Source organism: Lepidothrix coronata, unplaced genomic scaffold (assembly GCF_001604755.1).
Source record: "Lepidothrix coronata isolate B3197 unplaced genomic scaffold, Lepidothrix_coronata-1.0 Scaffold5, whole genome shotgun sequence".
NCBI lineage: Eukaryota > Metazoa > Chordata > Aves > Passeriformes > Pipridae > Lepidothrix > Lepidothrix coronata.
In genome coordinates this window covers 5,869,223-5,896,771 of record NW_016690185.1, presented here as the reverse complement: position 1 = coordinate 5,896,771, position 27,549 = coordinate 5,869,223, and the positions used below count along the sequence as shown (strand labels likewise).

General features: G+C 40.4%; 1 protein-coding gene across 1 annotated transcript in view; it reads left to right on the top strand.

Annotated features, from left to right (window-relative positions):
- Nucleotides 1-4,452: 4,452 nt before the first annotated feature.
- The window catches only part of CEP85L (centrosomal protein 85 like), a 142,273-nt gene continuing 119,176 nt past the window's right edge, over nt 4,453-27,549 (top strand). Inside the window, exon 1 of the mRNA XM_017828866.1 lies at nt 4,453-4,480. Within this exon, the coding sequence (XP_017684355.1) occupies nt 4,468-4,480 (13 nt within the window). The 5' untranslated portion in view covers nt 4,453-4,467. The remainder of the gene's footprint in view (nt 4,481-27,549) is intronic.

The window sequence follows — 27,549 nt, the reverse complement described above, 5'->3', positions numbered from 1 at the left end:
GGAGCAGCCCTGAAACATTTCTGTTACTCAGATCTTCTTTTCCTTAAAAAGGGCATTTCAAATGAAAATGTTTCCCCTTCTAAAAAAGAGGAGGACTTACTTGATGCCATGCTTGGTTTTAAACTTACCCTTGTCTCTTCCCCCACGGTGAAGCCACATGGTTTGAATTAAAGAAGCAATAACTGTATTTTAAAAATGTTGCTCAGGATTTTATCCATTAATGAGAATAGCTAATGTAAAGAATGAGCTTTGCATAACAAAAAGGCTCAACTCCAAACCAGTTCCTTATTCTTTCAAAAAATAAACTTGCATAAACATCTTTTTACTGTAGATGGTATTATCGGCTCTAGAGAACCAAGATTTCAATATGGATTTCTGTGGTTTGTTTTTATTTCAGGCAGTGTTTATCAAAACAGACTGTTTAGACTAATTATTTAGTCCTCAGGTATTTGTCTCTCCATCCAGTGAACCTGCACAGTCCCCATTTTCAGATGTAAATTATAGATCTGAACTACAGATCTGGTTTAGCTGATCTGTTCATTCTGGAACTGTTAGAATTTGTTGCAAAGAAAAAACGGCTGTATTTTCAGCAATCTTTGTTTGAGTGAGGACAGCAAGGTGTCTTACCAAGTGAAAATAGTAGTAGAAATGCAGTGGAGACATTTGCAGGCAGGTGATGTCTTAACATTACCCAAATGCACTCAGTGGTAGCAAGATAAATGTTTATCTCTACAATATTTATCTAAACAATTGTCTGGATCACAAGAGAAAATGGCAGTGAGTAAACCTCGTTAATCTCATGAGAAGACAGAACTTCTAGCAAGGAAATATACTTCGGTGTTTCATTTAGCCTCAAGTGTATTGCATCAGAAAAACAAAGACTTGGGTATCAGAGTTAAAAATTTATATCTTCAAAACCCCTGCAGTACTTCTGCACAACACAAAGAGGAGTTTCTGTGTGCCAACTTTCCAGCAGTGAAGTTCCCTAAGGAGTTAAGTGCATGTTTTGTGTACAGTCTGTTGCTACCTAGTGCACGTAGCTAAGCTACATTGAGATCTCTATTTTGAGCAAATATCCACTGAACTCAGTGGTAAGACTAGGTACATTTGGTATTCAATTAATCTGGTTCAATGTGCAAGATAATTTCACCTTTAAACAATAGTTCAAAAACTTGTGTAAGTTCAAGTTCATCTTCTGTTCATGAGTTTTTTCACTCACCTCTATTATGAATGCTTAAATTAGCTACATAATGCTATAGGATGAGGCAGTTTTAATCTTTTCTATTGTAAAATGGGACAGCTTTATGAAATAATTAGAGAAAGACAGTAACTTCATAACTAGACCACTTGTCTAGATTGGGAGAGGAACAGAAGGCTTGGGATCTTCTGTCTACTCTTGTGAATAATTAACATTAAATATGCTACCAATAAATGGGTTTCCCCAAACCTAGGTGAATACTTAAACATCAAGATCAAGGAGAGACTCAGTGTAAATGTGTAAATATTCAGTGCAAAGAGCAACACTTTCAATATGAGGAGGTAAAAATGGAATATGGACCTTCCATATACTGATCTGAGGAGTGGATTATTAAGAATTTGAGGTCTTCTGATGGTAGTGTCTGCAACAATGTGTGTGAAAAAGCACTGGCATGGGTGCCCAGTTGCCAGACAGAGTTCATGTCTGTGAGTATAGGGGACATGTGCTTGCCTTCAGGGAAGAGCCAGGTGTGTTACACCCAGCACTTCAGGGGGATCTTACTGGCAGCTGGTCAGACACCCAACCACCAGAACCAGTGACTGAGCCCCTCACAGAGCTTGGACTGAAAGCATTCCTTGTTAGTAATAGTTCAGGTGCCTCTTTCCTTTAGCTGTTCTGGTTTCATGCAAATATTGGGGCTCTGAAGTTAAATAGAAAGCCAACCGTTTAAGAGCCAAGTGTTGCAATGTAAACACTATTTTGGGCAGCTGGTCCCTAGCATGTCACATCTGGGGTCTCTACCCCTATCACACTGCAATTCAGTTACATCCATGCAGTACAGCTCAAAATAATTGGCAATCCTTAGCCAGAGCGATGGGCTAAGAGAAAGAGAACAGGACAGCTGGATGAACTTTCACAGAGGAGTTAGCAGTGTTAAACTGAAGGAAGACAAATGATGGCTATACCTGAAAAAGGGGGGGGAGCAAGGAAAGAAGGGAGAGAGCAATGATAAAGGATTGTACATATAGTCTGTACTGAAGGGAAGAATATGGGGAGAAAGAGCAACAATCAAGACATAAAAAGGCCTTTAATCTTTAAATTTATGTAATTACTTACTAGAAATCTTCTTAGTAAAGGAGGTCACGGGGTCAAACTTTTTAGCAGGGTCTGCTGCAAGGGTAATAATGGTTTTAAACTGAAAGAGGGTAGATTTAGATTAGACATAAGGAAGAAATTTTTTGTGGTGAAACAGTGACACAGGTTGCTCAGAGAGGTCGTGGATGCACCACACCTAGAAATATTCAAGGTCAGGTTGGACAGAGCTCTGACCTGAGATGTAGAAGATGTCCCTGCTCACTTCAGGGGGTTTTGACTGCATGACCTTTAAAGGTGCATTCCAACAGAAACTATTCTATGATCCTGTGCTTCTAGGAATAAGAGAGAAGTGAAGAAGCTAGAAAGTGAAGAATCACTTGAAAAGGAAATAGAGGGTTAAGGCAATAAGAAGGACTCAGGGAAGAAATAGAGGATGAAACTCAAGGACAAAAGGACCTTTAGTTCTGGATCAATTGCAGAGATGTCTGACTTGTCAGGTGCTAGCCTTTTCCCTTCAGTCAGCTAGTAACATCCAGCACTCCTGTCAAGTCATCTGCTGCAGTTATCTGCTGATAACATGGTAGTGGAGGTAATGTGGGGGAGGGGAAGATGCTATTTTTTGCCTCCATTTGCAGGTTCTTCAAAAAGTGGAAAAATTACCTAAGGTATGAGATAACCCTCATGGCAGGTGCACTTGGTGTAGGCAGGGAATCTATGGAAGTTTAAACTATGTTTTTCCAGACACTGCTGCTCAGACTATCTGCAGATGCAATGAGGAAAGACTTTCTAATGTTTAATGGGCAAAATGCAAAGAAACCAGATGCATTTCACTGAAGCTAGGTAAAACTTTTCCTTCAGGGACCTCTATGCCCTTTTGCTTGTGTTATGCAAGAGAGCATTGCTAACTTGCTTTAGTTGCTGGCACAGATGTTTCCTTTTACATGTGCATCTCCAGTGAATTTTAGTCTGACATGTAGCTGTGTAAGCAGGACCTCCTGGAGTTTATGTCACGGAGCTGACTCAGCTTACAAAGCTAGGAGTTCCTAGAGGCATTCTGCAAAATTCTTGACTTATGCCCAGAAACACAGGTTCTGTAGGTTAGATCTGCCCTTCAGCAATCCTGTACAACTGCTCTTTTCTGTAATTCTCCTGTCTTTTCCAACCACACCACCTCTGCAAGATTTTTCAGGTGTTCTTGCAATTACAATTTAGTTATCAATATTTCATCCACTTGCATGAATATTTTGTTGCTCTGCTGCTAATCTCTACCTTATCTAACCATCCAGTGGGTGCTAAACTGATGTTGACAAAAATGTAGAGTTGAAAGTATAAACCCTCGTGAGGCAAGCCAGTTATTAAAGACATGCAAAACTGTTTGCAGTATCTGGTGTCATCAGAGCTTTTCCCTGAGTTCCCAGTCTTACATACATTTTTTTGTGAGCTGGATATTAGTGGCAGCTTTCTGCATCTGTCAGATGCTAATTCAGAAACAAAACAGAGATTGTAGTTCCAGTCTTAAAGGCTGCAGGACACTGGCATGGTTTCAGTGAGCTGCTTGCCCTACTATGAAACCCAGGCAGGAGCAGGGTCCTCATTCACTATGGACACCGTTCTGCCTCAGTAGAGAATGCAAGGGTGTGTGGAGTTGTATTTGGACCTACTCCCATGAGCGTGCACATGGCTTCTCTACCACACTGCAGCAAAATACAGGGCAAGAGGGTCTGAGTTCATCCCCATGTAATGAAGAGGAATTAAAGGTCAGTATTGCCTTTAATAAAGACATCTGCATCTGTCCAGATAAAATCGGTGTTAAACAGTAGCAGGCCTAGGATGCTTTTCATGTGTAGGTCTCAGAGAACTTCACAGCGGTAAATGCTCTTGCTTACTTATATTGCTATTCTGAGCATAGAACTATCATGAGTAATAAAGTCTTTTCAGACATATGTCACGTAGATCTTTGTTAAAGTCACTTCTCCCCACATGGCATCAGTTTAAGATTTATATGCAAAGTACAAGAAGAAGGGGAGGTGGCTGTCTGTTGTTGCTTACCAATCCAGTGCTGACTGCCTCTGCACTTTGCAGTGGGTGGTTTGAGCTGCAGTCGTGCAGCTTACCCGTAATCACCACAATTTCCTGTTGCACTCATTTGAAAAGACAATGTTCCTGAGGAAGTTATGAAGACGACAAGTAAGTTGCTGCCCTAATTTCTGCGTGTTTGGTTAAGAGTGCTTTCTTAATTGTGCCAGTCAGAGCTTATTTACAGTGCTTCTCCAAAAGTGCTGTCTTTTGGAGGGATGAGAAGGCTTGTGCTTCCAGAGAACATGCAAGCAAATTTGTGTTTTCTGCAGTCCCCTCAGCATATTGCTCAGAAACAGCTGCATAAGATTCAGGGCAGCTCTTTCTTTTATTGGTGCTGAAACTGTGAGGAAAGTACCTTAAATACTGAGTTGCAAGATGCTGCTGCAGCTGAGATGTCAGAAAAGAAAATGTAACTTTTAGTAACTATACTGTATGACTGTGTTTCTTAAAGGCAGTAACTGAAAAAGCAATTTCACATGTTCAAACCAGCACTATTTTTTTGGAGGACTGAATTATTTATGCCTTCAAATGGACTCTTGCCGATGGCTAAGTGTGTGCTAGAGAGCTCCCTTGCAGTTCACAAAACAGGTTTCTCAATAGGAAGGATATCAGTACCTTTTTGCTAACAGCCATGGCTTCCTGCCTTTGTTAGGGGAAATGAGGTGGAGGGAAGCAGCAAGTTTGCTGTCTGTCTGATGAACAGATAACCTGCTCAGGGCTCACAGTGTGGCTGCACAACTTGCAGCACAGATCACGGGACTGGTTTGACTTTGTCTGCACTGACACAACAGCAATTGCCTTGCTAGTTACAGCTCCCATGTGTACAGAGGGCTGAATACAGTTCTCAAATAAGGGGATTAAACAGAGAGAATATTAGGTGCTATACTTTTTTTTCTGGGCACACAGGAAATGTTGTGGGAAAAGCTGGGTTGCTAGGCAGTTGTTTTGCTGGTAATTCGGGAACTAAGCCAACGCAGAGCAAGCCATAGAGGGGCTGTTCTTTTCAGGCCGCAGAAGAGCTGAGAGCCTCAGCGTGTTCTTTGCACTCTGAGTTTTACTCTGTGTCTGAACACTCTTCTCTCTACTCACAAAGTTTTAATTTCTTTAACATGTTGCTGATCAGCTTTTAAGTTCCAGCTTCCTCATGCAAAACTTCCATTGTTACTTCTAGAAAAAATGAGATTTAGAAAAGGAAAGCAAGCCATTAACTTGAAAAGTAGCAAATGCAAAAAAAAATGAGAGTAAAAACTATTATGATTTAGTGTGTGAAATGAATAATAGAGAAAATTATTTAGCTGTATGCTCATCAGTGACACTTCTTTACATCATCACTTTAAAGATTCATTCTGCTTAAGGTTAAGCAAAGTAGAATACTCCCCTATATACTTACGCTAACTTAAATCATCATTAACTGGATATGAAGTGACATGTGAAAGCCCAAGACAATCCCTGTACTTTATGTGAAGAACTGAAAAATCCAGAGACTTACAATGGTAGCCTTAGTAAAAGGGACTAATATCCATTTCTGAGATGAAGGAGAGAAAAATGTACAGCCCTTGGGCATCACACTGCATTTCAGTGAACTGTGAGAGGCAATCTTAGGTGCTTCAGCTGCAGAATTAGGAATACAATGCCAGACAGTGGGAAGCCAGAAAGCTGCTCTCCAGGAGAGTCACAGACACTATACCAACACTCTGAGTCTGATGTAAAGAAGAGAGAGGGTATTCTTCAATTACACTACTCATCTTGTCTCCACTGTCTCCTCTGAGTCTCCAAAAGGCTTTGTGTCAGAGAAACTACCATTAGATTTGGCGCTCATGGGCATCACCACTGACAGCACCAGCAGGGTCTCATGGTCAGATAAGTGTGGAAAACAGGATCTTGCATTCTGAGTCACCCTCCTGCTGTCTCATGGCAAATTTTATTTTAAAGGATTATTGTAGCTTAGTGCTGGTGGTGCCAGCCCAAGTCTCTGTCAGTGCCAAGCCTGGCAGCGGTGTGAATGGTTTGCCATGAATGTTCAGGAGGAGGATGAGTTTCATGCAAAGGGGAGCTCTCATTCCTGCTGCCTATGATGTACAAGCTCTGGTGGCCTGAGAAACCTGAATCTGCGTGTCATCTTTCACCATTACTCTGTGTACCTTCCTTCATTTGCTTTGATGTACTTCAGTCAATATTTATTGAGCAGTGGCTAAGAACATTATGACATCTTTTCATCTCATGTTTGTTAGTTTCAATATTTGCTGGCATAGTAGCTGAATATGAAAGCTTATTTTCTTCACACAAGAATTCAATTTCTTTCTTACTGAACTTCATAAATGAGTCAATGTCCAGAATTGTATTACAGAAGCCCTACTAAATAATAAATAATGCATTTGGTTTACCACATGATTCTGTGCTTGTGTCTCTGCCCAGTGCTCCTCTAATTCACAAAATGGGGTTTGTATCATAGGTTATGTAAGATAAGTTTAGATTCTTCATGCCTACTCTGAACTAGATGCTTCTGCAAAGAGCAATATTATACAGAGCAAAAATATTTATTTATTTGTTTATAACATCTCTCTGAAGTTTTAGTTTTGTGAGACTTTTTTAATTTCACAGAAACACAGAATCAAAGAATATGCCATGTTGGAAGGGACTTACAAGGATCATTGAGTCCAACCCTTATCTCTGCACAGGACCATCCCCAAGAGTCACACTGTGTCTCTGAGAGTATCATTCAAACACTTCTTAAACACTGCCAGCCTTGGTGTTATGACCACTTTGCTGTGGAGCCAGTTGCAGTACCTGACCACTCTCTGGGTGAAGAACCTTTTTTTGGTTTGAGTTAGTGAAGTTTGGAGTCCTTAAGTGCCCTGACTCTGCCATATACAGATTCTGTTTTTAAAGAACTTGTGAAGGTGCTAGAGGAGCTCAGAGGTTAGTTGGCCTGTGTCTGTTGTGTACCTACATGAACCATTCATACTATCTTTATGATTCAGGAGATCAAATGATTCTGTTGCAAAGGCAGGAGTCTAGAGAGCAGTTTGAGAGAAATGTTTGTGCACTTTGGACTATCCATGTGCTAGGAGCTTCCAGGAGTAAGTGCAAACACGGAGCCAAAACCAAAAACCAATAAGTAAATGATTCTTTCTCTTCAAAAGTTTCTACTACATCATCTGCATGCGCTTTATTGTGCTCAAGCTAAATAGAAAATTGACTTGAAATATTCCAGCTGCTATTGACAGTATCATGAGTGATTCTTCCCTAAAAACCACTTGTCCCTTGTTTATCTCAGTGACAAAGATTCCAGAAAATCTCCTGTTGCTTCACAGCAGCATAAGCAGTGAAGGAAAATCAAGTTATCAGTAGAAGATGCCACAGATACCTATGACAAAATTGGACTGTGAGAAGATGGTGAGCCACAAGCTTTTGGCACAAGCCCCGAACAAAGTGCAGAGGAATATCTACAGATCCTGAAAAGTTCTGCCTTGAATATGCTACAGAAGTGGTTAAGATACCTAGATATTAGAAGATATCCTGGCCTGTGAAAAGGCAGAGGTAAGCAAGAGAAGTGTAGGGAACAGAACAAAGGTCTCTATGTAACCTTTGTTGATCTCACCAAGGCTTTCGATAGTGTGAGCAGAAAAGGTCTATGGCAGATTTTGGAATGTTTAGGATGTCCTCCCAAGTTCCTTAAAATTATCATCTCACTCCATGAGGATCAGCACGGCCAAGTCAGATATGGCAATGCACTTTCTGAGCCCTTTCTGATAACTAATGGAGTGAAACAAGGCTGCATTCTTGCATCAACCCTATTCACAATCTTTTTCAGCATGATGCTCCAAAGGGCCTCGGCAGACCTTGAGGATCAGGACGGTATCTACGTTCGATATTGTACTGATGGAAGCCTTTTCAACCTAAGGCGACTGAAGGCCCACACTAAGACCTTAAACCATCTTGTCTGGGAGCTGCTTTATGCTGATGATGCCGCCCTTGTTGCCCACACAGAAGCAGCTCTGCAGCGTTTAACATCCTGCTTTGCAGATGCTGCTGAGCTCTTTGGGCTGGAAGTCAGCTTAAAGAAGACAGGAGTTCTCTATCAACCGCCACCTCAGGACATCTTCCATCATCCCCATATCACCACTGGCAAATCAGAGCTCAAATCAGTCCAGCAGTTTAATTACCTGGGAAGCATCATCTTCTCAGACAGTAAGATTGATGGAGAGATAGACAACAGGTTAGCAAAGGCATATAGTGCCTTCGGAAAACTCCATAAAAGAGTTTGGTGAAATAAACACCTGAAGAAAAGTACAAAGATCAGTGTTTACAGAGCCATAGTGCTGTCTACTCTTTTATATGGATCCGAATCATGGGTTATCTACCACCACCACCTGCAACTCTTAAAACGTTTCCATCAATGCTGCCTCCATACTAAACATCCACTGGTCAGATTATGTGACCAATACGTCTGTTCTAGAACAAGCAGCAGTCACAAGTATTGAGGTCATGTTGCTGAGAACGGAGCTGCGCTGGGCAGGACACGTCTCAAGGATGAAGGACCACTGCCTCCCTAAGATCTTGCTTTATGGTGAACTTGCCACTGGCTGCCATGAGAGAGGAGCCCCGAAGAGAAGATACAAGGACTCCCTGAAACAACATTTCAGCCTTGGCCATATTGATCACCATAACTGGTCTACTCTGGCCTCCAATCGGGAGGTCTGGAGACACACCATCTATAACACTGCTGATGCCTTTGAGAACGCACGCAGGATCACCCTTGAGGAGAAAAGACAATGCAGAAAGAATCGTGTCTTGCAGAATATACCACCTAAGGAGTCTTTCTGCTGTGCCTTTTGCAACCAGATCTGTCTATCTCGTATTGGCCTTTTTAGCCACCAGTGCACATGTAGCAAATATGGGTAGAGCCCTTCCCAAATCTTCGTTCACAAAGCCTAGCCATGATGATGATGACCTTAGGTGTAAATAAACCATTTTTCTGGGAACTTCAAAATGGCAGAATTATCTTCAGATTTTTCAAGCTGAGAGGTATTTAAAGTAATTTATTTAAAATAATAAGGACTAAGTAGGAAGTACTGCACATCAGACTTTAGATCACCAGTGCTGAACAACTGTTGATCTCAGGAAAAGGCACTCTAAAGACAGGATAATATTCCAAAATATAGAACTATACAAGCAGAATGATTATGAGGATTGCATTGTAGCAGAGGAAGTTAAGAGTGTCATCCAGAAATCAGTGAAAAGAAAGGTGCAAAGAGGGGATGGCTTTGCAAGGAGGAGGAAAGTCACATGTGCTATATAACACGCAGAAAGAAGAAAAAAAGAAAGATTCTTAAATAAAGAATAAGGAAAGTCAGTGCTGCTGGTGGTGCCTAAGAAAGGTGAGATGCTAAGCTACATAGGTCACCAGAGATGGCTGATCAGTGAAATTAGGTCCTTCTCAAAAGATTCACAACACAGAGGAGAGTGTCTGAAGGGCAAGCCACTTCTCAGTGTCTGGAACAGCTGTGACCTGTTAGGTGTGCCTTAGGAAAGCCCTATGTGGTTCACAAAGTAGCCTGTGATATCGCTGGAGGAAGGTAAGGTTGGCTTCCAAAAACTTCCCAGGTATGGTAGGATCAGTGGTCTTGACAAACAACACAGGCTAAGCAACTGGTTCAAGGGCAGTAGATAGGATATCTGCTATCTCCCAGTGCTTTCCCAGCCTTCATGGAGAGAAATTCAGTGATGAAGTTATAATGCCAGAAAGGGTCACAAGAAGGTTTCTTTTGCAAACACAGAGAATATAGGTTTGAAGAGTAAAGGCAACAGCTTCTGCAGACTGGTGATCTACTTGAACTGCTGGTCAGCGTGTAGAAGGCCTGGCAAAAACATTCACCTTCTGCAATGGAGAGATGAGAATTACATGGATAGTAACAAGGCAGTGGTGTGGCTGATGTGCATCATCTTGTGTGCAAAGGCATCTTGATCACAGAGGATAGCAATTGTTTAAGAAAACCACGAGGGATTGTGCAGAGGAGGTGCTCTTGGCTTATGCAAGGTCTATGCAGAGGGAGAGATTAACAATTTTCAACCTTTGGTTTGCAAGTCCCTAGGAACGCATGGATTAAATCCATGCAACAGTGTGTGAAAAAACGAGCTTCACTGTCGGTGAACTTAGCATTTGTGAATAGTGTTGAGCAAGCACAGAAGAAGATTAACAAAAAGGACAGAAAGGGTGGCATGTGTGGCACTTTAGTTCCACCTATAAATGACTGGACCAGATCTGTTAAATCTCGTGGCTCTCCCTAGCCCTGTAACTAGAGCTGCTCTAATAAAACAAGTGTAGCATTTGCCTTTAATCCAGAATTTTGCCACAAAACTTTGAAAGGGAAGATATTTTCCAATGTCCATCATCAGTACCTAAATTGGGCTGGACTATACAGTGCCTTCATCATCCTCCAAGTCACTTCAGACATTGGTCTTGTCTCCATCTCCTCAAGAGCCTGCCAGGAGGCAGAGGATCTTATCCAAAGACTGTTGCATCTACTGCTGACTCTGATGGAAATACAATAGCATTATCTTTCAAATACTGCTGAGTTGCATGGTAGGATAGCATTTGTTAAAATACTCCGATGCCTTATTTAATTAATTTGAATCATTCAGTGTCACCACAGTTTTAATTTTTTCATCTGCTTGCCCTTAGATTTATGGGCAACAGCAAGGTATCCCTTCTGAAAGAATTCCTTGGAATAGTTTGTGCAGTGATGTCTTGTGAGGGGCAAGGACACAGGGTATTGAAATCTTGTTAGTCCTTATATAAGCTGAAGTCCTTTCTGAGATGTTCATAAAGGCAATAAAATGTCCATAAAGTATATTGATAGAAGGAGCACACACTGTAATGAAAGGCACAGGAGAAAAAAGGTTGTGCAGGGCAGATCTCACTAAAGTGCTAAGAATTAAGTAGATGTAGCTACCTTCCTGTTAAGCTTCTCACCTTTATAACCTCCTCTTCGAGCAGAGGTGTAGTCTGTCCATTACTATCTACATTCAGAGCTCCTTGCTGGTTATCTGTGCTGTAACATCCTTTTCAAATGCTGATTCTGTTCTCATTTCCTCCTCTGCACACACACGTATGTCACACAAACACCACACAGTCATATCCTGGTGAATCCTCTGAGGAAAAAGTAATAGTAGCTACCCAAGGGAAGGGATGAAGTAAATGGCTCTGAGGACTGGAGCCTAAAATTCTAAACAACAGTAAGAATTAAAAAACTGATGCTATAAGGAAGTAAAGACATTTTAGAAAACGAAAAACTAAGCCTTAATTTCTGACTGCAGTTTTCAAAGCAATCATGGTTTCCTTCCCCCACTCCTCCCAGCACATCAGCATGTCTTTTCCTCAAAATAGCAAATTATGATGACTACAGCCCTGAGAGAGAGCCAAAGGATTTACTAATATATATTCTATGCATACCAGTGGTGGCTATGTCATACAGAAAACGTGGGGATTTTTTTCCCAATTTTTATGGCAATAACTAGCAGAGGTCAGGGCATTTCCTAAAGATTTATTGACTGTTTGGAGTTAATATCCTTCACCTTACTTATAGACCACCATTTGCTCCCATCCAGCCATTAACCTGCAGGAAACACTCTGCACCACAGTTATCATTTCCTATGTAACAGCAGCACAAATCAGTAGAAATGGTGTTTGGAGAGTGTGTAGAAGTGCTACCCTGTACCTAAAATGCATGTCATGTGCAAGAACAAGGGCAGGAAATGAAAGCCTTCTGTGCACAGGAGTGGCCTGATTCTTGTGTGACACACCACTGCCCTTCTGCTGGACAGGGAAACATGCTGACCTTTTCTGACCCCCTTTTACACAGTAGCCTCCTCACTCACAACCAACTTCCAGCAGGAAACACTGTCTGATACAGCAGCATCTCAAGATGTTATGGTGTAGACAAGAGGCCTTTGCTGTAACCATTGACTTTTTCTGTATTGTTATCCCTCTCAGGAATAGGATCTTATAATAATTTAGCTTAAATATGTCATCGTTGAGGAGTGACGTTTCCTCCTTCTTGCAGTTTGTTCAGTCAAAATTATGAACGAAATCCCTCCCTTATCTGTGAAAAGTTACAGCCAGAGAGTAAATGCAGCATCAGGAAGATGGTCTCATGGAAAGCACAGATGGAGTTTGACAGAAGAGAGCCAGGGAAACTATATAAATAATAGTAGAATTGTTTATAAATATTTCCCTTTTTTAGGTGTGGGTGTGAGAAATTGCATTATTTGAAGACTTCTTTCTCTCAAAACGTTTTTTTCATACTCGGCACTGCAGTAGGTTCGGCAGTGGACACGATGACTGGCAGGGCTGCAGAAGCCCCTCAAGTTACACAACACAGCAATGGAGCCCTGAACTCGATCTGTGGTAGGAGCCTGGGTGTGGTGCAGATCTTGGCCTTCCTGAGCCTTCTGTGCAGAACAGCAAAGCCAGGCAGCTTCAACAGCCCCTCCGCTAACAGGACTTAGCTGCTGCCTGCAACCAAAATAGTCCTCATAATGTTGCCAGCTGACTTTGTAGCCAGTCCTGTCCCATCACTCAAGTGGCTGCAATTGGAGCTTTCAGCACATAACTCAAAGCTGGAGAGATGAGGAGGGTGCTAGTTTCACATAATAGAATTTAGTTTTATTGTAATTTACAGAACAGAGCATTATAAAAGGTGAGGCACAAAATCTCTCCTGAAAGAGCTCTGCTTCTTTCAGAGGGCCAAGAGGTGTCTTTACCCTTGCAGAGGCTTTGATCGGGTAAAAACACATCTTTTCATCTTTTGTAAACTGCTTTGCATCTTTCAAAATGACGCTGTCCATGCTCATTAATTCAGCTTTCCAAAGCTCCTAGGGGCAAAGCTGAGGAGTAGCACGATGGAGGGGAGCAGAGGCGGCCACCAGTGCTGAGGTCCCATAGCAAGAAATGCTTCTTTTCTGAGCAAACACCCAAGCAAGGCGGATAGTGAAAAGATGAAGGCATGATCCCAGAAGTGGACACACAAACAGAGCAAGGAGGAAGTTGAGAAGAGAATGTGATTAACCAGAGAGCGAACGGTGAAATAACAGCCAGGCTTGTGAGAGAAACTGAGCAGAAAAAATATGAGCAAAGGGTTAGTCTCAAGAAAACCCATAATATATGTGCCCAAATGACAGAACTGCTGGTATGTATCCGAATATTTCTAGCAGTTATTTCTTACAGTTTTGAATAGATATTTCTAAAACATAGTAGTTTGATTTTACTATATTATCTTATTATTTAAAAGGCTTTTGTTTAGTTCTTCTGGACGGAATCCAAATAAGATTAGTAATGTGTATTTAAATCCTTTGTTTTGGAAACTGTCTTACACATGTGAAAGAAACACATCTCTGGTGAACAGTATTGCTAGGGATGGTGAGGATGAGTAATGCTGCATTGGTATTCCTACTGGCAGCACTCTGCAGGCCCTAGCCAAGAGACAGATTATACAGACATGGGGTGACAAAAAGATTCTGCTTTGGAAAACTTGCAGGGCTTTTATTCTCCTTTTATTCCCTGTTTTTAAGCCTGGAAAGCAGAGCAGATGTCATAAGGGACACACTTACCGCATCAGGACTCATGGGCTGGCGCTGGCATCAGGAGAGGCACACATCTCAGGCTGGAGGCCAAGTGTTTTATAACATCCCCCTTGGGTTCTGTTCTGTGACTCAGCATGGGGCACCCACCTTACCCTCCTCTCATGGGGCCAGGAACTAGGGAGATCCCATGGCTCTGGCTTGGGGAGATGGGAAAAATTGCATATCATGAGTTAGAATCTGGCAGAAAATGGTATTCTGAAAACTTCACACAGCATGGCTTAACGTGGCACTCTACCTGTGTCTCCAGCCAGGGCAAGTGTCCACTCAGACTCTTCTTGGGTTTAACTGATCATTTCCTGCACGTTCACATTAGTTACATCAGAAGGAAAAAGCTTTTAACAAGCCTTAAATAAAAAATAATTAAACTCCCCGAACTGGAAATTCTTTTGTTTGTCTGTGATGATCATGGGGCAGTTCAGGGGAAAGTCAGCAAGCATGCAGGAAACAGGCTGCTCTGATGATCCATGCTGGGGCCATCATTGGGCTACAATAAACCCTGAAGAAGTAGGGAAGTGAGTGACCAAACCAGGGAGCAGGGCTGGACACCTGAGTCATGGGATGGGACACTGAACGTTGGTGCAAGGAAGAGTAGATGGAGAAGCTGGGTTGGAAAAGAGCTGAGTGCTGATCCTCACGTAGATTACTGGAGTACAGGTCCCTCATCTCCTGTTCCTATCTTAACCTGTTAGTGCTTCCAGTTTTATTTTTGTTGCAGCACAAAAAGAAACATGGCTTGCACCAACCCATATGGTTTCTAATTTAGGTTGTACATTGATGCATTGAAGAAATAAGTGGATACTCAGCTAGGATGTGAATATATAGTTCACTAGCTACTTTGTGCTATATTCTTTATGCGTGTCATTAGTATACAGTAACTATTACAGTAACTTACTCTGCTTTCACAGTGACCATGCAAAAGGCTAATGCAGCCTAGCTTGTGGGCTGCAAATTCACACTCTAGCTACTTCACACTAATTTATTCATCACAGACAGCCTCCAACTTAAAGCAGCATCACTTCTCTGCTCATGCTTGTAGTTCCTATATGATCAGGCATCAACTGCAGTTGGTACCTCTAAGTGGTTTTGCAATAGAAGCAGAAAAATAATAATAACTAATTGAAATGGAATCAATTTCCATTGGTGGACTTGGTAATCTTACAGTTATGTTTGTATCTGATGATCTTAAGGATCTTTTTCAACCTCAATGATTCTGTGATTCTGAATTGGTTGTGTTATTGTCAGATGAGGTTTGTGAGCTCCTAAGTGGAAACACACAAAGGCCAAGAGCCAAGTCTTTCTCACATGCAGGAGACCTGTCACAGGTGAGATACAGTTCTTCCACCAGTGTTCAAGCAGTATTTTGTGTTTTGGCTGGAGGAATCCACCACTTATATTTCCTAAGCCCTGTTTGTCTCCTGTGCGTCAGGGAGCTTTTGGCTCACACCGCCAGGACTTGAGGAAGTAACCGTGAAGCCAAGTGATGCGATGGGAGGCATCTTTCTTCAGTCTATTCTCTGTTTGGCCCAAGCTCCTGTAATTGGAGGACTTGTGGAGCTATTGCAAGAGCCAAGAAAGCTGCTGTGGAGACAACCAGTCCCTCTCTCCTCAAACTTCATTTAGAGGCACTGTTCAGTGAGAGCGGTTTTAGTGGGATAAACAAGCACCCCAAACAGTTCCCTGTATTGGGTATGGAGATAAAGATTAACTTGTTGGAATTAATCAAGGTTATAAAGGCAGACATAATTTACTCCGTGTTTAATTAGAAGCTCATATCTGTGAAAAGGGATGCTTCACGTATTAATAGTTTCCTGCAGTGTGTAAATGCCAAGACCAAATTAAATAGCTTACTAAAAGCAAATGCTGAAGTAAAGGGGTAAAACCACACAGTATGGAATGCACATGGGCTTGTGGTAGCAGGAATTTATTTTGCCATGGAAAAAGACTGAAAGGGATTGAATATGATAATCCAAGGCCAATAAATGAAACTTGACCACTCTATCATTAATTAATTGCCACATTTTGAGATTAATTTTAAAAGGCCATTTTTTTTATAGCCTTACAATAATAATTTTTTTTTTTAATTGAAGAATCAGCTAGTTTAGAAGAACATTACTTCTAAATAATGCTAGCTCCCTAGCAGCTCAACAGACAAGAACAGGCCTCTGTATGGTATCATTGCAAGGTAACATCAGAGAAATGGACCTTTTCACAGAATACTTTTGTAAATGAAAATGAGGCTTTTTACACAGTAGCTGTTGGTGAAGCCACTGCAAACCATTTGCATTCCGAATGAAGCTCTTCTCATTGTATACAACACAAAGTTATCTACAAGAATAAAGATGCTGTAGCACTCACCTTATCTAATCTATCACTCTGTCCTTCTAACTCTCCTTGTCTGTATTGGCAGCCCCTGGGGAGAAAGGACCTGCAGCTACCACTCTCCCTAACAGCTTATCTGCCCCATCTCTCCTCCTGATACATATGCAGATTTGCCTTATTGGTTGCCCATCCTAACTTTTATCACCGTTGAAAAAGAATCTGTATTTGACCTAGTCCTTTCCAGTGGTCCAATGAGTGGGTTGTGAGCTTTAGCATGTAACTTCACAGCAGGGTCTTCAAATGAAAAGCAATTATAGGTACTATTTTTAGGCCTTTGTTTTTATTTGCCTGTATTTTTAAATATAATAGATATAAAAGCAATGTATCACAACTGCAGGGTTTTTTCCCAGTTGAAAATGTGAGATACATTGCACAAAAGCATTTTTGACTAGCTGTGGATTAACAGGAAGCCTAATCTTTGCAAGAGAAGGTTTATAAAGTGACTCATTCCTTACCTGTGAGTCACAGCCACTTAGGGCAGAAAAAGTATAGTGAGGGCAGAAGGGATCTTTGGGAAAGGGCCTTGGTTGCATTACATGGAAGAGACACACTGAGGTGACATCTGAACTGTGGGACATGAGGTGAGCCTGCCAGCTGCATTTTGAGGTTCAGCCTGGGTACCTGCCAATACCCTGCTCTGTGCCCTATTTTCTCTGGATCCTCCAACCATCAGGCATGAGTGTGGTTAGACCATATTCCTTATGGAGGAAATGGGACTGAAATGTGTGTTAGTCTTCCTGCCCATTGCTAGATTAAAAATGGATCTGTTCCTACTCACTCGTTCCCTTCCTCAAGACAGAGCTACATGCCAGCTCACTGAGAGCAGGTCCAGCCTTAGTCTCACTTAGTAGAATAAAAAATACTGAGATATGAGATTTTAAGGTCAGTTCCTGGCTTTTTATGAACTAATATTGAACTTCACAGACTTAACGTGCTTTCTGGCGGGAGTGAATCTTTGCTTAACTTCTTCTAAACGTGTCAGCCTACCTTTATGGTGAGGACATAGTTTCATGTTCTGTGACTGTAGATGCAGCATGGGTAATGGTAAGGCTTTAATACAATTGTATAAGGTCCCACAAAACTTTCTGGGGAGGAAGCCAAAGTAGCACTTTGCTAGAAAACAGTGGGTTTGTAGATGATGACAATAAATAGATATCCCACTCTATTATCATTTATATCCAGCCAAAGTATGTGCAAATGTGAATATGAATATGTTAAATTCACATTTTCAAATTTAGAGTTTTCACAATGTGAAAATAAAATAAGGATCAATACCGTAAGCACCTACACAAGTGCAGCAAATTGTGAGTCAGAGTCATAAAACGTATTTTTTTTTTAAGATGGAAAAATTTTTACATTCATTAAATACAGTTAATGTGTTCATTTAAAAGGAAGTACCTTTGGCTGGAAGAGCTCTGTTATGTTACTCTAATGAGTCAAGCTTGATCAGTAGCATGAATGTAAGTGTAATGCCAGGAGTCATTCCTGTTCCCTGTAGCCAAAATGACTTCACAAGTTCAAAATATGTTCTGTGCAGATTGGAAAATTGCTACTATTAACTGACCAGAGAGAAAAGAAGAGAGTCAGAATGTACAGCATGTATTTAGATGTATGAATTAATGATCTTTCTGCTCACCACTCTTTGTATTCATGTTGCAAACCTTGTGCTGTGCAACCTCTCTTTGAATGTACCACACAAATGCGATTACACTGATACTGCAAAACTCCACATCAGAACTGCTCCCAGTTGTGAATGAGTTATGCAGGTGTGGTGTCAAAAATATGCCAGGTTTCAAGGGGTGTCTGTCCTGTTAGGAATGTCGTGGTGAGTTCTAACATCACCTAGTGAAGCTCTGAGATGGATGCATTGCTCCATGACAGAGGCTATGGAGAGGGCTTTCCATAGGGAAAACATTCGGGGTAGTGCAAAGCAATAAAATTCCAGAGGTAGTATTGGTAGTTTTGTCTCAAGTACATGTCAAGGGCTTGATCTTCCTACCTTTTTACTACTAGTAGAAAGATACTCCCCTGGGCTAGGCTGTTATTTCACAGTCCCCAGGTCAGCATACTCACTCTGCCTGACAACCTGGCAAGAATGTAGACCAGTTTCCTGAGAAGTGCTAGAAGCTGTATTTTTTGGGACATTTGAGAGGATGAGGAAGAAAATAATGTTAAATAAAGAAAAAATCATGATATGTTGCAGTGGATGAAATATGTCACCATGTAAGTTGCTTTTAGATGTACTTTTTCTGTTTCTTTGAGCCAGAGAACAGGATCAGAAATGAAGATAATATTGTAGCAAACATCTTTTTTAGTTCCAGCAATATTAAAGAAGATTGAAGAAGGAGAAACTGTAATTGTTGCCATCATTGTTTTTTAACTGAAGTCATACTGTATCTAGCAAGACGCTTATGTAACACTGTCTAAAATGTCTTTGTGTTCAGAAAAGGTCATAAGTAAATGACTTTGAAGCTTAATCAGTGGAACTATGGGACAATTTCTGAATTTCATTATAAATCTAGTTTAAATCCAGTGAGGTCAGCAGGGTTACTTGGGATTTGTAGAGTAAGTGTGCACAGAATATGGCTCCATGATTTTAACTGCCTGGTTTCCACTGTGCAAATATTATACACTTGTCTGCAACTTGCACTGAATAATTTTTAAGAAAAAACTCAGTATGCAAAGCCCCTAAAACACTATAGGACAAAAAGTGAAATACTGTAGGAAAAAGGTGAAAAGTTTAACATCGTTTAATATACAAAATGTTTTCTAGTGGTTCTACAACAGTCTATAAAAATAGTGAATGCTTCATGTAGGGATTACAGTGAATAGTTTTGCGTGTAAGACATTTTAGAATATAATGTAAGAGTAAAGCCTTAGTGTCTTCTTAGTTGTTGTTATCTTCTTAATCCATTGTATTTTTTTGTGATCTGTAGGGAAAGACATAAATCCTTTTGAGAAGGAGGAGCTCTCCACAGGAGACCAGTTTGCTAAGTTTCTTTTGAGCTAGTTTAAATCCCTGGGTTTGTTGGCTTTGTTTTTTTTTTTGGCAATTAGATAATAGAGAGCACTGTCCCCACCTCAGGTCACACAGAAGAACCACCAGGGCCCTTTGCTTCAGGATATAAATGTTGGTGATGCTGAGGAAGCAAAGGCAGCAGGAGGAGATTACTTTTAGCACAAGTGGTCTGTTCATTTTCTGAAGCAGCTGAGAATGAAATTTGATTTGAAGATATAAAACAAATCATTTACTTGTGTATAATTGCTTATGAAGAATACAGAAAAAGGTGAGAACTGAACAGAGAATAAAAATCATAGAATCACAGAATAGAATTCACATTTGGATTCACAAGACTTATACGCAGGTCTGCATCAAAACTTTCACAGAAGTCTCAGGAATTAGATCTTAAGCCTGATTTTCTTTCAGTATGAAGAAGAATGAGGTAAAATAGACAATATAGAAAAGAAATGCCCCTTTCCTGGGATTCCTGTGTGGCTTTTTCTAGATGGCACCTATACACTTACCACTCCTCAGCAGGCTGCAGCTCCTGTCTGCTGCTGCAGACAGTGCACTTCCTGCACTGGGGCATGGTATTGACTTGTGTATAAAAAAATGCTCCAAACCTGGTCCTGGAAGTAAAAAAATAAAAGGACAGGAAGGTTTTGCTCAGTGCTCTTATTTTGAGGGATGCTTTAGGGTGCACAAAATTCAAAGGGGCGTGTTTTCCTGTTTCTTTTCTAATGGTGAACTCTACAGTGTGCAAATATGGGAGGTGCACATACCTGTGGTCATTTTTCCTGCAAAAGCATCATGGAACAGACAGATAAAATGATACAGATAGTTAATTTAGGAGTGTTATTTAAAGGTAAAGAGTTGAACAACACATGTGACTGTTACATTGACTGCCAAACACAACAGCATTTGTGCGTGCTCTAAAAAATATTCATAAATGTGTTTTTGTAAAATCTCTTTTGTTTGTAAGTTTTGCTATCTTGCTATAAATAAATAAAAAAAAAAATGCTCTTCCTTCTGGGATAATTTAGTGTGACAATCACCTTTTGAGCCAGACCAGTTTGGAAGACAAGGTGCAGCTGTGCTGTCTCAGGAGGAAAGAACACTCTTCCCAGGCATTTCCTGGGCTGGGAGGAGTATGACTCCCATCAAAAAGCCTGCTGCTCTGAGGGTAAAGCTTGTACCTCTTTTGGTTGGACACCTTGCTATGTTGCAGTGGCTCTCTGCCAGGTGTCAGGAGCAGTGCTGGTGTGCTTCCTGGCAGACCTCTCCAGCAAAAGATCGCTTGATGCACTGGCATCGAGGCTTTCCACAGCAAGATGTCCATTTTGCTTTCAAGTTCAGCAAAGAAGCAAGTGGGGAGGCAGCCTGGCTCAGAGCTGACTTCACACATGATGTGGCTCTCTGCCTGCTGGCTCAGTGTGCTACCAGGCCACCCAAGCTCTAGGAGGAATCCAGGTAGGACAGGGGGGCAACTCTCCCCCTGAGAGATGAGCCTGGGGAGGCAGCTGTGGGGAAGCTTTAGGACCTGGGACTTTGCCAGGGATCCGTCTATCTCAGCTGAGAACAAGGCCACATCTAAAACGATCCTGATTTATTTCCCCCAGAAAAAAAAAAAAAATGTTATCCCACTGATGTTGGGCATTAATAAGGGCACTAACAATACCAGTCCAGGAATGGGGGGTGGAATATCCATATCTCTCTTCTCGAAGATTAGTCTAGTTCTCCTATGCGTGCAACACTTCCTATCAGTTACTTGATAACCCGTCATTATGAATTATCCAGTGATTTGTTGATTTGGCATGCATGCAGTGATTCCTCTGGTAAAGCAAGCCAAGAGAATTTATTTTTGATAACAAGTTTCTGAATAACCAGAGATGGAGTGTCATTAGAGATGTATTTAGATTGTGAAATGGGCAGATACATTTTAAAAAATCTTATTTTACTAGGCTTAAAACTGTACTGGCACTACTGATGAAGCTTGTGGAAATCAGTTTATATTTCCTGTAAATGCCTGAGAGATTTGTTGATAGTGATTCTTTGTTTTAATATCAAGAATGTCAGTCTACATATTCCATGAAATCACTGAAAACAAAATAAAGCATAAGAGCATCAGACACTTTGTTCTTGTCTGCACATTCTGGTGGCAGGGCTGGATATAGTGTGAAGAACATGACCAGACCAGCTGGTTTCCATCAAATGGCATCATGATGGCATAAAGGAAGGTAAACTGGGCCCTGCTGGGTCTGTTGTTTATGCTCTGCAGATCAGCTGATGTAATTTTCTCTGATAGATCTCTCTGCCTCTCTGTAGTGTCCTGGGGAGCTGCGTTGCAGTTGCCCATTCATGCTGCTCTTGATGGATAGCGAAGTGAACAGAAGTGCACCATCCAAAAAGGCAGTAGTGCTGGCTTCCCATTAATATTCCTGTACGTCCTTTTGGTGACTTCTAGGGGTAAAAAATCATCAAGTCTGGGTAGTTGTTACTTTACAGACATGGCAATGTTGATGTCTTGTGATACCAAGGGCTTTGCAAAATAATGCCATCTGTCTGCTGGAAATCAGGCTAAGATTATATACATCTCTCTTTATAGACCAGTGACTATGTGTCAAGGGCAACATATTTTGTTCAGTGACCTGGAACCTGATTTGTAAATGCATTTGTCTTGCTTTATGTTCATGTGCATTTTTTTGTGTTTGTTTGGTTTTTTGGGTTTTTTTTAGTATACTAGCACAAATGTAAATGCACTTCAAGAAACAAGCACCTTGATTAGATTTGGGCTTGTGTAAATATTTTATCTATCCTAAATTACTTCTTTCAGATAACCACATATTCTTGCTTGTCCAATATAAAAACTTGCGAAGTATCTCACACTCTGTTGCTGTGGTGCCAAACTAGTACAGCTTTAACTCTCACGCAGAAACATTTCTGTGCAGAAGTTTTGTATGCATTTTAAAACTGCGTTGTGTGGTAAACACACTGTGCAGTGACTCCTAGAATCTATTTAGCAAAAATGTGTGAGAAAAATGTAAATATTAAACAATTATTTTTCATCTAAGAGCCAAAGCCATACCTCATTATGATTTACTAGAAAAATTTTGTCTAACAAAAAGTCCTTATATAACGATAAACTCTAATAATGATATAAAGAAAAGAGAGAAATTTTTCAATTAAAAAAATTAAAAATAAAAATTTCTGAAAGTCACATTCTTCATAATTTCTGCTTAAGTTCAGTCCTCTCTAAGAATTGCAAAAATTTTCACTAAATCCCTCCCTCTCCTTTTCTGATTTCTTGAAACTCTGCAGGAAACAGGTTTTAGATATGTTGTTAGATCATTTTTCTATAGACAAATAATCTTTTGTTTAGAATCTACAAACAACTAAAATGTGAGTACTTTTTTAATCTATGTTGCCAGCATGGATAAAGTTAAATACAGATCATATAAGTAACATTTATAATGGATAGTACTGCAAAAAGAGCAAAACTTAGAGCATCACCTTGACTGGCTGGTTATATTCTCTATTTTTCAATATGAATAAAATAAGAAAATAAAGGGCATACATGCTCAACATGTCTTTTAGACAGCAGCTTTCAGTCTAATTGCATGAATAATGATATGCAAAAATCATTACACAACACATGAGTCACAAGAGCATCATCCTCACTGCATTGCCAAGGGCAGGAAGATTACAACAACCATCTTGTGCCCTGTCCGAGCTCTTTCTTTTTATTTGGCCTCTGGCTTGAAAGACATACAAATTCGAGATTAGAAATCCAGTGTATTACATGCTTTTGTGAGTAATCTGCATTAGGGTTAAATTACTTATGTTTTATGGCTTAGTCATGTTCTGTACATCCTCAGATCATTACCTACAAAGACACTGTAAGGAAAAAAGCTGTGGACCCCTATGCACTTGTCACATCCAGAGGGAGTCTGTGGCAGGCAGAGTTTGGAGATGGCTCTGGTCCCCTCGCAGTGCCAGTCTGTGCACACAGTGTCCAGGTACACACACAGCATTTGGGATTCACAGTCTGTGAATTACTCTTAAAAAGGTTGCATGGTGGGCATTATCTTTAGCTGGGAAAAGGTTTGGTGTCTTTACAGAGGAAATGGATCAAAATGGACAGAAAATTATATTCTGGTGAAGTCTGTAAGTGATATAAAACCTGGTAAAATACTAAGGAAATGCTAAGCCTTAGAGCTGTACCTGCACAAAGACCCTGCGATGGCTCCTCGGAATCCAGTCAGACACAGACCATGGACACCATTCTCAGGTGAGGTTATCAAAAAATGGGAAACTTCTGGTCCAGATGACACTTTACTTTCCAGCCTGTTGACTAGGTTTTCTTTCTGCAGGCTGTAAAGCTGCATCTAAATACAAATTGTTCAGAGAAATTAGATTTTTCCATACAACCTGAAAACAACATAGCAGTTTACCCTCCTATGCAGAAAACTGTGTATTTCCCAAATAAACCCCAGCTGGATTGCTGAAACTCTGCTGTAAGGAAAGTTTTCATTGGTGTGCACTAAAAACCTGGAGCCTGCCATGCTCAGTGCCCATGCTCTGAGGATTTTATAGCAGGATTTTTCTTCGGCCAGAGCTGAGAACATGGACATTCACCCAGCGTGGTTCCTCTGTGCTGAATTCCTCTACGTTGAATGACTAACAAGAGACCAAGCAACATTCTGAAGATATCTTTTCATTGCTAATGCTCAGATTTTCCATTCACTGCCAAGACACAGCATCCATTTCCAGCAGTAAATGTCATGCACACAATAGCTCTGCTGTCGGTGTGAAAACCTAGCTTAACTAGAGGAGGAGGCATAAAAGATCAGAGCGTATCCTCTGTGTGCAAAAATGTACAGTCCAAAGTATGTCTCATACTCACAATTTCAAACAAATTGATTAGACAGGGTTGTATCCTAAGGCTTCATTGTCTGCCTGCATCAAACTTTTTTAACTTTTTTTACTTGAATCATCTTTACATGTTGAGGCACTAAAACAGATTATGGTCCTTACTTGGCCAGAAGAAGGCAGCATTTGAAGGAAGGTTTGCAGATGACAGACCTGACTACATGTGGTCTTCACCTGAATGAACAGGGGCTGGGTAACAGATATTGAGGTGAGGCTGCTTGTTCTTACCCAGCTTGGAGCAGATAGGGTTCCAGAGGTTGTGTTTAAGCAAGCAGGAGATATAAGCGACAGCAAAAGAAGATGGTATAGGACAAAGCAAAGCAGAGTCGGTGAAGCCTCAGTGTAAGGCAGTGTTAAAAACAAATGCTGGGGAACATGTTTGAGGTCAGTCACTGAACCAGAAACAAGACTCAAATCAAAATCTGACTCTTCCTTGTAGTTTGACCTTCACTGTGTAGCCTGTAAATTGATTTCAAAGTGGTGTAATTCCTCTAATGTAGAAGTGTTTAATGTGTATGAGAATATTTCTCCAGTTTTATATAGTAAGGGACAGATAAAATCTGATTTGAAAATAATATAGCATGCAACAAATAAATTATATGCTCTGGCATTTGGTGGTGTTTGTGAGATATAAGTCTATTTCTAGTGCAGTGTAGGCTTAAATAGCCAAGTGGTGTTTATAGGAGATGGGCTGCTGCATTCCTTTTCAGTTTGCTAATATGCACTAGTCTGCTGAAGTAAACCAGCCCTGCACTGAATAAACACATGGGACTCTGTTCATCTATGGGAAGATGTGAATAAACCATCATACCTTTACTGGAGATCTATACATCATGTCTTAAATTATGAAAAAAAAAAATTTTAAACTAATTGACTGTGTAATTGGATACACTCTCAGCCTGTATGCCTTAGTTTACATAGTTGAAACTTGAACTAAAAGTAATCTGTAGCTGGAAAATCTTTGTGATGGGCACTGTAAAATTCCAGCAAGATGGTTGAGTAGTGTAGTTTTTTTCTTGTAAAAGACTTTTAGATCTTTGTTTTAGATGTGTTTAAACAATAAATGCTATTAAGTTCTTGTTTTACTGCTCTTCAGCACTTTCAGTGTTGCATTGTTACATTAAGAGATGGGGACATGCCACTTTGACTTGATTACCATGGAAAACTTTGTCCTGTACAGTCCTCCATCCAGAGCACAGAAACATGAGCTCTTCTGTACTGGTGAATATACTACAGAAGTGGGGCTACTGAGCTGTGTAGTGCCACCACCACGTAGTAGAGGTAGGGAAAATGTCTTTTATGACTGGGATGACACTCAGTCACTGGAAAAAAAATAAAGCTAAGACAATTGGATCTTGCTTGGGTAGTAGCTAAGTGAAAAGCTTCACCCAGTTCTGCTCAAACAGCTCCCTTCTACCCTTTTACTGAAAATCATTTTAGCTGAGATTGTTGCTGTGATCAACTAATTAAGCCAGACAGAAGCAGGCAGAAAGCCAAGACATGGTTTTCACTTGCAGCATCTAGGTCTTGAGAAGTAAAATGTTAACATTGCTATCTTGTCACTTGGAAATACATAATTGTGCTTGAACTCTGTTTCACTATGGGAGGGTACTCTGTAAGTGGAATAGCAAGCCTTCCTAATGGGAACAAGGACAGATCATGAAAAGGTACCTGAAGTAGCTGCTTGATTGGTTGTATTAATGCCCAGGAGGGAATATGTCCATTAAGTTTTTTTCTGTGGCTTTCTATTGTATCTTTCATTTAACAATGATCCATATACAAGGAAGGGTAAGAATAATGCAAATTGGAGGAAGGAAATAATTGTCTTTAAGCAATGTCCTTTTGCTCTCAGATTATCTGGGATTGTTCTCTCTCTCTCTCAGAAACCCGTATGTATAGAGAGTGAGCAGGGTTGGCTGCTTGGTTTAAATTTCTCTTTGTCTTTTTACTGTGACAAAAAAGACCTTAGCTTGTAAGCAAGCTGCAAAGCACTGAGCAAGGATGTGTTCTGAAGGACAGGAACAGCTGGGCCTTCTGGAGGCTCTGTAGTTTGCTGGGTAGTGTGGTCTCCAGGCCAATTTTGCTTACAGTTTTATGTATGTGGATTATCGGCATATCCAGTTTTATAAACTATTCCAAAGAGAAACTAGTATAACGTTACTCTCCAAACTTCCCTCTTACCAACTCCAAGATGAAGAAATTGTCTCTCCAAATCTGCAGGTTTTCAGAGCTTTCTTTCTTTTTTTATCTTTCTTTCTTTATCTTTCTTTCTTTCTTTCTCTCTTTCTCTCTTTCTCCTTCCCTCCCTTCCCTCCTTCATTCCTTTCTCTTTCTCTCTCTTTCTCTCTCTTTCTCTCTTTCTCTCCTCTTTTTTTTCCACTTTCTTTCTAAGTATCTCCTGTTTCTTTAAATTTCATTTTTGCCTTCCTTCTTGTTCTCTCCATCTTCTCTTTTTTTCCGTCTCATTCTTTCTCTCTGTTTCTCATTTTCTAATTCTCTTTTTTATTCTCTTTCTGCAAATCACTACAAGTCTTATGGAAGAGATAGAAGACCTTTATGTTTTGTTTACTGATTTCTGAACACTTTATAGGATGAGAGTTCATGATCTAAATGCATATCCTGCTGATTGTTCTTTTGATCCTATGTGAGTTTAGAAAATGAGTCATCAGCTTGATTTCGAACACAATTGGGACCCCAAATGGATTTCAGTATGACTGCCCAGACTTTGTAAAAGCAAACAAGAAAAGAAAGACTCATCAATCTACTTATTTTTCTGCCTAATACATCAAAGAAAGCTTGAACAGTTTGTGAACTGAAGAGTTTTTGGGGAGAACATGAAAACTCTAAAACTTGATACTGACACATTCCCACTACTTCATATATATGTTTCTTTGACTGTTGCTATTTAGTAAGAACTGACAGTGTGCTTCATGCTGTTCAAGAAGCAAATGAAAATTCAGGGCCTCCTACCAGGAGCCTGCTTCTTATTTCTGAAAATCTAACTATGCTTTAATTGTGGTCTGGAAGTTAATGTTATTTCAGAATTGTCTTCTTAATTTCCATGATTCCTATTCTGCAGATGTGGAAAATCTCTTTCTTTACTCTATCTGCCATGACTCTCTTCATTACCATCTGCTAAGGTTCCAAAATCTGTTATAAGCTTGCTGCTAATTTCAACTTCCTTTTTTTTTTTTTTTTTTGCGGAGGGGAGGAGGAGGACCCA